Source organism: Manacus vitellinus, unplaced genomic scaffold, assembly GCF_001715985.3.
Source record: "Manacus vitellinus isolate BGI_N305 unplaced genomic scaffold, ASM171598v3 scaffold_4_pilon, whole genome shotgun sequence".
NCBI lineage: Eukaryota > Metazoa > Chordata > Aves > Passeriformes > Pipridae > Manacus > Manacus vitellinus.
The window spans coordinates 22,594,921-22,608,471 of record NW_021940604.1 but is presented as its reverse complement, the minus strand read 5'-3'; the positions used below and the strand labels follow the sequence as shown (position 1 = coordinate 22,608,471).

The 13,551-nt window shown below is 42.5% G+C and overlaps 1 protein-coding gene across 2 annotated transcripts; it reads right to left on the bottom strand.

Annotated features, from left to right (window-relative positions):
- Positions 1-1,520: 1,520 nt before the first annotated feature.
- On the bottom strand, positions 1,521-11,142 carry SESN1 (sestrin 1). Of its 2 annotated transcripts, none has more exons than XM_029962816.1 (9): positions 11,077-11,142; positions 9,989-10,189; positions 8,925-9,107; positions 7,372-7,614; positions 5,969-6,116; positions 5,042-5,154; positions 4,600-4,790; positions 4,224-4,368; positions 1,521-2,643 (listed from the first exon to the last, which is right to left on the bottom strand). In XM_029962816.1, exons 2-9 carry the CDS (start codon positions 10,157-10,159, stop codon positions 2,557-2,559), a joined length of 1,281 nt encoding a protein of 426 aa, XP_029818676.1. In that variant the 5' UTR covers positions 10,160-10,189; positions 11,077-11,142; the 3' UTR covers positions 1,521-2,556. The 2 variants fall into 2 exon arrangements, with proteins under 2 accessions (XP_029818676.1, XP_017933406.1); XM_018077917.2 differs by lacking the exon at positions 11,077-11,142 and adding an exon at positions 10,675-10,757.
- Positions 11,143-13,551: the final 2,409 nt, after the last annotated feature.

Sequence of the window (13,551 nt, the reverse complement as noted above, 5' to 3'; positions counted from 1 at the left end):
AACTTAACCATTGTCTTGTTTTTAATGACTCACCCCGCTGTCTTTGGCTGACACTGTGCTTAACAAACAGCCTTGCTGGTTGTTTTCTACTTAGGACCACAAACCCCTCTGCATTTTTTAATGGAAAATCCCCAAAAACTTTCAGGCCCTTTCTCCAAAGTAAGTAGCTTGGTGTGTAGTTGGGATTGCCTGCATGTTGCGGCTCGTGCTCTGATGGCAACTGTGACCATGTGCAGCCACTCAGACACACATATATGCTGCCGTGTTTACTGCTCGAAAAGGAAGAGGACACTTGGATGTGTCTGAAGAGCCTTGGATGGAAGTGGCCAGGTTAGGCTTCTTGGAAGACTCCATGTCTACCTTTGACCCAAAAAAGCAGCAGGAGACTGAGGTGCTGCCGAAACATCCTTCACAGACTGGAAAGGCACAGCTCAGCTGTATGATATGCCCTTAGACAGGAAAGTTTTGTTCTGTTTTTTGGAACATTAAAAATCCTGTATTTTCAGTTAAGAGGAAGCACCAGATGCTTCCTGTTAGTCACAATTTTTGACGGTTTATTAATCTTTCTCCCCTAGATTTTTTTTTAGGTATTTTAGCTTCTTGGACTGTAAACTAAAAACTGTTCCCAGAATGTTCTGCAGTAAGAGAAACCAGTCTGAGCTGAGACCCAGGCCAGAGGACAGAAATCAAGTGGATTCTACTTGTGGGCTTGGGAAAACCATTTCATAGATTCATAGAATATGCTGAGTTGGAAGGGACCCCTCAGCATCATTTAGTCCATCTCCTGGCCCTGCACAGAACACCCCAAGAATCACACCATGTGCCTGGGAACGTTGTCCAAATGCTTCTTGAACTCAAGACACACTTTCCTGCCTTACAAATAAGGCTTCTACCTTCCTCTAAACAGGGAGGAGTTTTTACACTTGGACTACAACCCCTGTTACAACCAGCTGTAGGAGTGTGTCCAAAATAGTTTGTCGCTCCCTTTTAGCAACCCCCCTCTCTGTTACCTCTTGCCTGACTGTAACCTCCATCTGACTGCACAGACCTTACCACCCTTCTGGCAGTAGCCAATGAAAATCAGCAGCCTAATCTGGAACTAAATTCACTACTGAAGGATTTTAAAATCAGTTTAACTCTTAAAACTATATTTAGAGCTAGTTTTCGAAAATAAGTGATTGCATTAACATATATTGGAATCTCTGAGCCCACCATGTCCATTGCCTGTGAGAAAAGAGAAAACCTTACATGACAGAGTATTCCTAAATAGAAGGTGGACGACCATGAGAAGGGCGAAAACATCAGGAGTATAGGAAGGGTGTTCCTACTACAGTATTACTGAAGATCTAGATCTATGTTTTTAAACTTTATTTTCTCCCATCATTTTAGACTCAGTTGAAAAATTCATGGCTCATCATTTTAAGTATGTTTGCACAGTTACTGTTTCAAACATTTTTAAGTGGTCTTTGAACCAGTAAGAACAGAAGCTTAAAGTTAAACCACACAGAAACACCAAGAGAAAAAGTTGTTACCTTTATTTCAAAAATACCAGTAATACTGACAAATTTAAAAAGCAATTCACACTCATACAAAAGTATTCATGTGTTCTCCAAAACCAATGTATATTAAACGTCAGCATTTTAATCATGTTTTGATTTACTAAAAATAGATGGTTTTTAGCCTAGTTATTTAAGCAACTGCAAAAATCAGTAAGACCAGCGTTGGGCATGTAATACAGTAGGACTGTTTGGCAGTCTAGAACAACATTCCCACACCTTGTCCTAGCTCCTTCTTGGTTCATCTGTGAAAAAGAGGACAAGAAGCTACTCGACACTTTAGGTAGGTAGATCTCTAAAAAGCTCTGAGGACTCCAGTCCCCTTTTTTCCATAGGAAGACCATTGCACTTTGGAGCTCACAAAATAATGCTGAACAAACGTCCTGTAGCATTTTAAGGCTAAACTAGTTGAGAAAATTGACTGCTATCTTTCAGATTATCACTGTGGACAGAAGAGGTTTAGTTCTGATTAAAAAGGGAATCTAAATAACAAGGCTTTTTTGAAACCACACACAGTAAAGGCTCAGACAATAGCAGTGCTCACTTCCACTTCTAGCTTAACTGGAACAGCCTGGGTCTGTTCACTCCACCTGCACAAATAGCAGCATCAAGATTTTCTAAAATTATTCTTGTAGGGAAAGCAAATGTCATCAAATCCCACTTCTTTTCGCGCTCCAACTCCCACAGTATTTGCCTTAACACAAGATCTATATGTCTATAGTTTGCTATATTGCCACAAATTCATAGAATGTCCCATAATGTCTAAAGCCAAAATACCATGAGCAGGCAGCACTTCTGTACAACCCTGTCTTTTCAACTGCCAAGCATTCACTGCCGAGTGGCAGCAACGATATTCCAAACATGGAAATAGCTGAAACTAAAGGAGTTATGGCACAATGGGCATCTTAACTTATAGCTACTGTTGGTCCTGAGGCTTTGTATCTTCCTCTGCCACACTGCAGCTGCAGAACATTCCAACGTCAACAGGCAGCCGGAGACATCAGGTCATATAGCGAGTAATAGCTCTCAGAGCATAAAGTAGTTCGGCTTGCATCCGAGCTTCTACCAGAAGCAAATTTACATGGACCTTCAGGAAAGAGAAGTCAGGCTTTAGTGGTGTGCTCACAATGGTGTGCTGCAGCTAAAGGAAGCCTGCAGGGCTGTGGTTTTCGTGTCAGTGCTTGCAGCAGCAGCCACAACAGCAGCAGCAGCAGGGGAGCACAGCCCGTGTGAGCCACCCAGACCATCAGTTCTTGCCATGAAGCTCCTTGGGGACAGAGCAAGTGGCATTGCACAGCAGGGGGTCACACGTGCACCTAAACAGGGCCATGCTCCCAGGAAGAGCAGTCACCCTTTAGTAGACCAGCTGGTTTAGCTGGAAAAAACAGACAAGCTTTCAAGCACACAAGCCCTTCTTCAGCAGCAGCAGAATATGCATGGCCTGTTCAAATTTAGCTTAGTGAGGGTAATCGATTAAAGGCAAAAGGGCAGCTGGTACCTGTGGAGCAGAGCTGACAAGGTAGTTTGCCCCTGCTGAAACACACAGGTGGTTATCACCTGAACAACGTGGAGTGGTTAGCCAAGGTGAGGCACACGAAAAACTCTAAAGTGCCACAAAACTGCTGTCTTTACTGAGACACAGGTGTTCAGTAGCTACCAGAGTGTTCCCCAGGCTCATCTCCTCAATGTCTTTAATGTTTTTCTTTGAGGATGAGATCAGAAACTATGTGGGGGAGGGCGTGGAAAGTATTTTCTCACTGACAGCAGGTGGCTGTGAGTTTGCTCCAGCATGTGAGGGCTATGTGTGGTTTCATTTGCATGATTTCCCTGAGCATGACTGGTGACTGCATTCAGTGACACGTACATGCAGGATCTTTGGATTTTGATGGCTACGGAGATGCAAAGTTTTGGGCTTTAAAGAAGAATTTGTGTGCTTGAAAATCTCGTGTATCAGTTAGTCTAACCAAAACAGAGGTAGTGTTTTACTTGAACACCCTTAAATCACTGTAGTTATAGGACCCTGTTTTAGGGGGTTTAGCAAGAACTAGAGCCTTTGATGATTTGAACACTAACGATTCAGGCATCTTTATGTTTCAGCACTGATTTTAAGCAAGGCCAAGAAATATTTTTCCAAAGAAAAACTGGAGAATATAAACTTTTTGGAGCAGATATCTGAGAGTTAACAGCAAGAAATATGACTGGGAGGTGCAATTCAGACTATAACCCAGCAGCAGGGCTTCAGGCTTTACCATAAAAGAACTACTTTGGGGCCATCCATGCTTAAAGGACCAGGGGAGTGCACAGACCCTGGCTGAGCCAGCAGCTGCTCCAAGTCTAAGGCCAAGGGAGGGATGGATCTCACATCCCTTCCCTGCCTCTCTGGGATACAAGCAGTACCAACTACAGTTGAGGTGAAGCTGTAGCATTAATATGTCTAACTCCCTCCCCCACACTGCTCAGAGCTTGCTTTTAGCTAGCAAACATGCAGTAGGAAATGGGAAGGTATTTCAGCCTGAGAATACTACACTTCCTAACAAATTTACTGAGTGTGAGCAGAATCCCAGTAACATCAGCTAAAGCTTAAGTGCTAGCTGGGTAGCTGTGCCTGTCAGGGTGGCATCGATCGGGGGGCCTGTGTCTGTCCCTCAGCACGCGCGCAAACTGTACCTTCTCAGAGTGTTCAAACTGCCTCCAGAAGCTATCATACATTCTTTTTGTGGTCTTTTCAGGAGTGCAAACCACAGTCTTGATGTAAACTTTAAAGCTGCGGTCCAACAACTGATTAATTTCACCATAGTCATAATCATCGTATCTGTTTGGAATTGAAAGAAAATCACTTTCATTTTCAAGAAGCAGTTATTTCACTTGCATTGTTTCTAAGTTCCTATGGCAAAAGAAGTTGTTGAGTCATTTGTACCACTGCTGGCCCTACCCAATAAACACAAATATGTTTAAAAAATACACACATTTACTTAAATAACAACTCTGCTTCAATCTGAGAAAGAAAAACTAATGCGTTTAGAACAAAAATAGTGAAACTGACCTTATTCCAAACATACAATGAATATAGTTCCAAATAGCTCGTCTTAGCATTGAGGTATCCACATCTTTGTGCATGGCCATTGTGTTGTAAGTCAGATTATAAGCAATATGAAACTTCTCGTCAAGTAGTTGTCCCACATCTGGATAAAGACGATTAACCAAGGAATAGCCATGGTCTTCCCAGGAATAATCCTTAGAATAAGTAAAAATGCAGAATGGAGAATGTCAGAAATGACGTTGTGAAGACCCGATGCTTTAATGTAATTGAGGATGTAACCTGTCAGAGCAGGTAATCCACTGGGAGGTGGGGGTTGTTCATTTGCTGTCTTTAAGCCTCATCCACAGGGCAGTAAGAGACAGCACAGTGATTTCCATGTTTGGTATTGGGCACAACAAACAGATTGTGCACTAAACCTCCCAAGAGCAGACCCCATCCATGTTACCTGAACACGAAAGGTGGGCACATGCATTCCGTGTCTGGAGAAGTCTTTGTAACCATAGCTGGTATCCTCAAAGTGACGAGACACATCTCTTGTTGCTGCAGATTCTTCATCTTCTGTTAATATCAAACAGAATTTCACAAAATTTTGGTAAGAACAAATTGAAAGTCTCCTAGCAGAACTTTTGCAGAAGAATGGGAGTCTCTGTGCTTTTTAAACAAACACAGAGTTTCACTGGACTACCCGTATGAAGATTCTTTGGTACAGCTCAGTGTGACTACAGCTATGGAGGCAACTCCATGAAAAACACTCAGATTCTTTCTAACAGACAAACATCTTTTTCTCCCTTCTTTTGTGCACCAGTCTTCACCCTGCCCCCTAAGCCTAGGGGAGACTTTCCTCCTAACTCAAGGGGTCTGTAAAAATGTCAGGGGAAAAACCCGTTTTGGAACAGATTGCTTCTTAAAAAAGAGACTTCTGAGACTTCCTGATGAAATTGTTGAAGAGCCCATGACAACCCTAAACCTGTAAGAGGTTAGGTATTGTCTCTCAGTCACCTGAAAGCAACATTTCATACACTTAAACAGCTAAGTGTGTTAAGGCCTTTTTAGAGTGTCTTGTGAGATGCTTAAATCTCTTATGAAACTTTTAAATCTCTGAAAAGAGAGATTCCATTTCTGCTGGAGATTTTTATTAAACATAGTATTGCTATGGTGTGTTTCAGAGAAGCCACAAATTTTGGCACTACTTTGCTTTTAAGTGTTCTGGAAGAAAACAACACATCCCTAATCTCGATCCTTTCAAAGAAATGGTAATGTTTTCGAGACATCTAATAACACTTCCCCCCCCACACTTTTACAGTGGTAAGTATTTCTTCAAATAATTTGAGAAAGTCTGAATAAAGATATATTCACTCTACGTCTGTTCTACCTGAAGAACACACGAACATGCTTTCTCTCTTCTCCCTTTCAAAACGTGTAGCCATCTCTTCCTGGCTGGCCTCCTCTTCATCTCTGCACTCCTGTAGCTGCTTCATTTTCTCCATAAGAGCCTCAACTTCACAGACTGACTCTGTAGACTTAAAAAGAAGAGAAAGAAATTTAATTTTCATGCAACGAGAATTGACAACGATGGCAGAAATTGTCAAGCCAGAAAATTTAAATGCAACTGATATCCTTCATTACATATTTAAATATGGATTTTTCAAGGAAAACATTTTTTGAAAGAAACCTGTATTGACCCAATGGTTCACATTTAGTCATCATCTCTTCTCAGTTAAATTGCTGGAATTTTTAGCATGATTTAAAAACTAGCATTTTGGAACAAGTGGTTCGCACACTAAAATTAGTTTCTCTTACTTAATCTAAATTAACAACTGAAAAACAAGGAGCTGTAACAGAAATTCTGATAGAGGAAGTAACCACAATTTACTACCCAACTGTATTTTTCCCCTTCTCTGCTCACAGAGAAGAAACACTGAAGGAAAAAGGAAGAGTGAGTGTAAATGCAGACTTAATGAAGCCTCAAAAGAAAGCTAGTTCAGATAATCGTATTTCACAGGAGCTGTTTTAACACCACAAGACTATTAATTCAGCATTCAGTCTTGTAAAAATCCATCAGCACAAAGTGTAATAAAGTTATCTTGAATTTATACAGTTCTGCCCTTTTCCTTTCTGCCTTTTGCAGTTTGCTCCTTCAGAGAGCCAGCAAGCTCCATCTAACAAAATTTAAATGCCATTTAAACCCACACCGTTGCAGTAAAGTCTCCCGGGCAAGGAACCTGCAGCAGAAAATGCCCTCATGGCTGTTCTTAAACCAAAGTGCAGTTAACATCATGCTTTTCACTAAGTGGAAGCAAGTACAGATCAGCATAATTGCTGCAGGCAGGAAATGCTGTTTTAAAGACAGTCAGAAAACTGTGAATGATCTGTTAAAATGATGTGTTGTGTGATGCATCACAAACACCTCAAGGCAACAAAGTCAGAGGCTGGAATCAAAGGAAGAGCCCACTTTCCATGGCACCCGTGAAAAAAGCATTCCTGGCTCAGGACACATATCATGAACTAGTTGAGACCTGGAGTCATCTCAGTTTGCTTTTATGAATGACAGGAGATCCAAAAAAATAGACAACAGGGATTGGATCTCTCTCCCTTTGGTAGCTTCTCCCAGCTTACTACTGTCATTTCAGCTCCTCCTAAATACACTTTTCCAACTGGTTTAGGCTCATCAATCCCACTCCCCATGAATGAAAAGAGACAGGCACCCTCCACGTGTTAAGTTTACAAAGAAACTACTACTATAGAAAGAGATTGATTGTTCAGACAGATACTTACTGGAATACTTCCAGTTGGGCTGGCATGGATTTCCTCCACCCCGTGGTAACCATTTGTAATATCGCATAAGCAGTAGTTACTGACGGAAGGGGGCCTGAAAGTGTGACCCCCCTCACAGTCGATCTCTGGGCTGATCCCACAACCAAATGTGAAGGAAGCAAGGGAATGGTAGTGTGTAAGGAGAACAACTGCATGGATCAGCTCTGCCAGGGACCAGCTGTTCTCTTCAGTCTTCAAAAGTTGCTTAAAAAGTAATGCAAGACAAAAGTATTAAAGTCATTCATAAGACTCCCACCTTAATGCAACTGATCAACACATTTCTTTACCAGGTAAAATTATTTTTCCAACATCTAATCTTGCTTCCTAACTCTCTGCTGCCATTAATGTGCTCAGTATCCTATTACCAGATGACCTGCCAGGGTTAAGCTACAAAGGAGATGATTTCTCTCCCCTCTCTGGTCCTCAGCAGTTGAATCAGTTTGGGTTTCCCTTTTGTAGCGTGTGGTTTGTATGGAGGCCAGGCTGACTTGCATTGAAATTTCACACCTCAAATGAAGATGCAACCACAACAGCTGCATGTTTCTTCAAATGGTCTTTGCAGCATCAGAAAACCCTGGCAACTCCTTGCAGATCAACTGTGTAAGAACCTGGCATCAGGGCTGGGCTCCCTTCATCTTGTCCCTGGGGGTGGAATGCTCTAGATTTGACAAGAAGCTTCAAACTCTCAACTTCCCCTTCAGGCAGGAAAGTGTGGGAGGTGTGGGGCCTTCTGGCAGAGCATGAGCCCTCCCGCACAGCCCAGTGCCCTGCCTCCCAGCAGGACCTGCCATCACCTCTCTGCCTGGCAAGGCAGCACTGAGAAAGTCTCAGCACCCACATTCTCCTTACTCAGGGCACAGAGAGAGCAGAGGAGGTGCTCCAGTAGCCAGGGCTTGTCCCGGGGCAGGCCATGAGAGCTCCATCACCACACGCACGCTGCACGTGCCCTTGGAGCTGGCTGGTCCAGGTGGCCTTCAGAGGAGCAGCCCCTTGGTGGCTTGTTGGTGCTGTGGTCCTGGCTGGCTTCTACCACCACTGCTCCCCTGGGCAGTTCTGCCAGCCTGCTCCCTCCAACCCAGCCTGAAAACTCAGCATTTGAACCAGGCAAAACTGTGGTGGCTGATGTTCTGCCTGACCTCTGGCAGCATCTCAAATACCCAGCGGTTCTGGCTACTCTGGCTACTGAAAGCACATGACTTAAGGAGGTGCAGACCTGAGCACATCATTATTGCACCAACTGAACTCCGACATGACACTCTGAAATGTCAAATTACAAATGTGTTGTAAATTAAATTTTAGTCATTTAAGAGCAGTTATGATCACTGGCACATGATCGCATTAGTTTTACAAGGGCACAAGTGATACTGTATCATGCTATATCACAGTGAGGTAGCGCTGAAATCAAAGTCACTAATAGAGAACATCTTTAACCCAGTCTGGCTCTTAATCCTAAGAATCTGTGATTGCATTACTGGAAAAAAGGGTACATTCACAGCACTTCAGGAAAGACCTACCTCGATATGTTCCTTGGTGATAAGCCAGGGTCGGTGAGCCAACATTTTGTTCAGTTCTCCTAAATTTTGCAGTTTTTGAGGTGCATTTTCCAGACCATTCAACCATTTGGGGTCTCCACCAACATGAAGGAAGTCATTCACATGGAGATTAACAAGGTAAGAGCACTGATGTCGTGCTGCAGCCTAGAAAGGAAAACAGTGTGATACAGAAAGTGCTTTATGACAAGTAACATAAGTCATCATTTCCTCAAAATATGCAAGAATAACACTTGCAGTGATCAAAGGCTGAAGTAAAAAACAATTTCTGAGATGAACACATCAGCTTGTTTTGATTATTGTTCTCACAGCATAAATATCCCTCATTCATATACACTGTAACTATGCTGGCTACAGGTGCAACATGCCTATACCCAGGGAGAAGTACAGGCATGGATTTATTATATGTCCTGAAGCAAGTAATCCATGCTGCATCATACTCCCCAGGGGATAGAAGCTGTCTCTAGGTGAATTTTTACCAACAAAAGCAGGTTTTAGAACACATATAGCAAGAGAGACTACAGGCAGCTTTTCAGCCAAGACAGACTCATTATCATTTATTCAAACACTAATATTTTCTGCATCAAATTAAGATGCAGCCCAAAACTTTAATTCAACTTCATCAAGCAAAGATCATTGAATGGACAGATTGGAAATCAACCACTTATGGCAGAAAACTTGCTTAGAATTTAGATGCTCAGAAACAGATGATGGGACTGACTACTGATTTAGAGGGAGGTGTATTTGACAGGACACACACACATAGAAACAAGCTTTCCTGAGAAACAGTTTCTGAGATACTAAAGACACCAATAACAAACAATTGTCTAATTTTTATAACAGATTTTTTCCCCTGTGCTGATCTTATGAAACAATCTGTGAGCCAGACACAAACAAACCTACTCTGCTTTTCCCCTTAGCTCCTGATGAAATGTCTTTCCAACTAGAAACTGCAAAACACAGTAATAAGCACTATTAAACAAGACCAGAGACTGCTGCCAGAGTGGCTGTTTCTGCTCGCTGCATACCATTATCCCGATGTAGTGTCGGTAATGAAGCGGGAGGGGACCATCCATTTGCAGCAGATAGTGCTGAGTTTTTAGAAAGCTTTCAAGATACTGCGGGTGGAAAACCATCACCAAGGTAACATTGTCCAGTCTGCCCAGCGTGGCAAAAGAATCTGCAAACAGCGTGTGCATCGCGGCGTCTTCGTTTCCCACCTGAATAGTCTGATTGAACAGAAAGAGCAATGAGCAATATTGTCCAAGTACCACCAATAAAACAGTAAATAAATGTATTACCACAGCGCTCAGGGGCTCTGAGTGAAAGGAATTATATTATAAAGCTATTAATGGCATTAGTGCACATCAGGCACATAAAATTCTTTTAATACCTCTCCTTTAGGAGGTCACAAATGGTTATAACAGAAAAGAAGATTTTTGGCTTTTGCCTTTCTCTAGTACAACGCTGATTTCTCATTTTTAACTGTCTCACCTTCACTTTCCTGAACACCCAAGCTTGATCTAACTTAGTTCATTATAACTAAAATTTAATTGAATAATCACTTTTACTATGGATAAAAGAGGAAAAGAGGTAAAAAGCTAGCTAAAATGACAAGAGAGAGAAATAAAAGGAAATTGAAACTTAAGATTCTAAAATTCCTAGAAAACTACAGGCATAATACTAACTTTTCCTCTGCTCCAAATTCTCTTACCAGACAATTAGGAGAGAAGCACCAGAAATGCTCAGCCACAACACTCTGAAGCTTCTCAGATTCTTCAGAATGGTAGCAGCAGCTCAAGAAAAAGCAGTCTCAGAGCAGGGGGGCAGGTACCTTGTGGACCAGTAGGAAATTACATCCGGATGTTCACAAGGAAACAGTATTGGGTTTCTCTCATGCTAGATAGCAGTATGGGAGGGGTCATAACTATTCCAAAGCTCCCCAAGGCTCTTACTGTTCTAGAACTGTAGCCAAAGTCTTCCCAGGACTGAATGTGATCACTACTGAAAATGTTTTGCAGCTCAGCAGCTGTCCTGAAAGCAAATGTGGGCTACTACTAAAAGGACGTTCCTTAAAAGCATAAAGTTCACTATGTACTTGAAAATACTACCACACCTCCTTCTCAGGGATGAATCTGCTTGGTCCGTGTCCCAGTGGTCTAGGAATTCTTATTCCAAGTTCCTAGAAGAGAAAATTACACCACCTCAGCATTTAGTTATAAACAACTTTTTAGCTGTGGTTGCAAGACAGAAGAGAGTTCTCCATTCAGAGCTGGGCTTATTTGGGTACTTGTGGTACTCTTACACAGGCACTTTTACTAGTACTGTTTGTACAAATGCTGATCATTTTTTTATACAAGTGCTTTATAACTAGCTGTGCTTGTTTACAGCGCACTGCCCCACTCCAGCAACAAAAAGTTCAACAACAAAGGCCCTGTCAAGTGAAGAAAACACACACAAATTTATATGCACATGCATACACACACACATACACACACAAACACACTACAGCCTGGTTCACAGAAAATTCTGCCTAAAGCATATTTTGGCAGGGTGTCCAGGACAAGGAGTTCAGAACATGCCGGCTGCTGTGTGGTTATGCCACTGATACAAAACGAGGCTGCTGTGTGTGTGCACATCCGCAGTACACCAGCACACAACACTCTGTGCATCTGTCAGGAAATGAAACAGCTGTAACCCTAATCAGATTTCTTTTTCCCAACCTCAAAGAGCACTCAAACTGCTGAAAGTACCTGATCTACATTTGCATCTGCTTTCTTTTCAAGACAGGATAAAAAGCTATTCACATTTGGAGGGAAGGAGGGAGGGGATTTTGCTCAATCAGAACAGCAGCAGCCACGTCTTTGCACACATTTCTGTGGACATGTTACCTTACAGGTAAGGGGGAGGTTGGATACCCCCTGGCAGTTCACTCCTTGTCCTCTCCCTCAGCTAGATGAAGCTTACTGACTGGCCTGCAGCACTCTGGGCCCTTTGTGCAGCCAAGAAGCAAACGCCTAAAAGACTTGGATGCATTTGTGCCCTGCCTGTTACACCGTTCCCTTTGGAAGGGTGGGAGCCGTATATTCAAGGGCAGTCTCTGCATTTAGAACAGAGCAGCCCTCAGAGAAGGCACAGCAGGGTCCGGGGCCACATACCAAAGCAGGACATGGCCTCACCACACATATTCACACATGCCCACCTCCCCATCGCTCCAGAGGCTCCCTCCGTCACGTGTGCAGCATTTGTTGCAAACCAGCTCTCCTGAGGGGATTGTTCCCCAGCAAGCAGCTTGGCTTCCCCAGAAAAGATGGGAGCCCTGCCACCCAGACCAGCTTCCTGCAGGGCAGCTGATGACATGGCACTCTTACAGATGGAGGCAGACCTGGGATTAATGCAAAGGATGGAGCTGAGTGCTAAACACTAGGCTATATATAAACTAATGGTTTGGGCTCCTTATCTGTTCCCTCTTTCCCAATCGTCTTTGAGAATATATCCATTGCCTCCATTCCTTAGCTCTAACCATCCATTTTGTGATGATATCAACTCCATCCAGGTTCTCAAGCGGATCTTGATGAATAAATAACCATATACTGAGCCAGTTCAGGCCACACAGAGCAGAGGGGCATCTTCAGCTGGTTTAGGCCTCAAGAGTAGATGAAGCCCCCAAAACTTCCTGCCAAATGCAGTTTTTAACTTGGCTACATTTTCCCCACATAAATAAAGGCTATTATAAACATGAGATGCTGGTTGCACTCACTTCTGCACTCTTTCTGTCTTTAGCTGAGGTTTCTATTTGCATGAGTTCACTGTACGAAAGCAATTTTATTAATCAGTTACCGTTCCCTGAATTTTCCCCTAAGATTAAAAACCAGCTTCAGAGCCAGAAACAATCAGTACAGGTCTAAGTGGCAACCATCAAACTCTTCAGACTCTGACAGTCTCCTTAAATCCTAAGTCAGATGTCTTAATTTCTCAAGTCTTATTTGGATGAAGTAAGATCAAAGGGCAGCTCTCTGCTAGTAGTCTTTTCACTTTTTCTCTGCAATACAGCTTTTTCCTGCTGAGGGTCCTGACATTCACAAGCAAATTTTCCCTGTCAGCCAAGTAACGTCACTTGTAGGATGGAATTTATTGCCACCTCTTCTCAATGCGCTAGCAGAGCTTTTTATTTCAGCTACAACTACACTAGCAAATTAGAAAGACATCTTACATCTAAATGACAGCAAGCAAAAAAAGTTTGTAAGCATCATTTAAATTAGCAGCCTGTAAGCAGCATTTCATTTAGCAGATGTCTGCAGGTGTCTGCCAAATCAAGCACTCCAAGAAAAATACCTTGAAGTTTAATTCTTGAACAACTATGTTTCAGTCTTTCCCAGAACAGTAGGAGGAAGAAAAAAAACCCCAAAATTTAAGAACCTGAGATGAGCAGGCTGCTAACATATTTTGCCTGGCAATATAAAATACATCACTATCAACACACTTCAGTTTTTTAAAGCAGAGGTCAAACTTATGATTACACTGCACATAACAGGTTACACATTACTTAACTCACCAAACACTCTGCAAAGTGACTTAAGAGGTTTTTTAA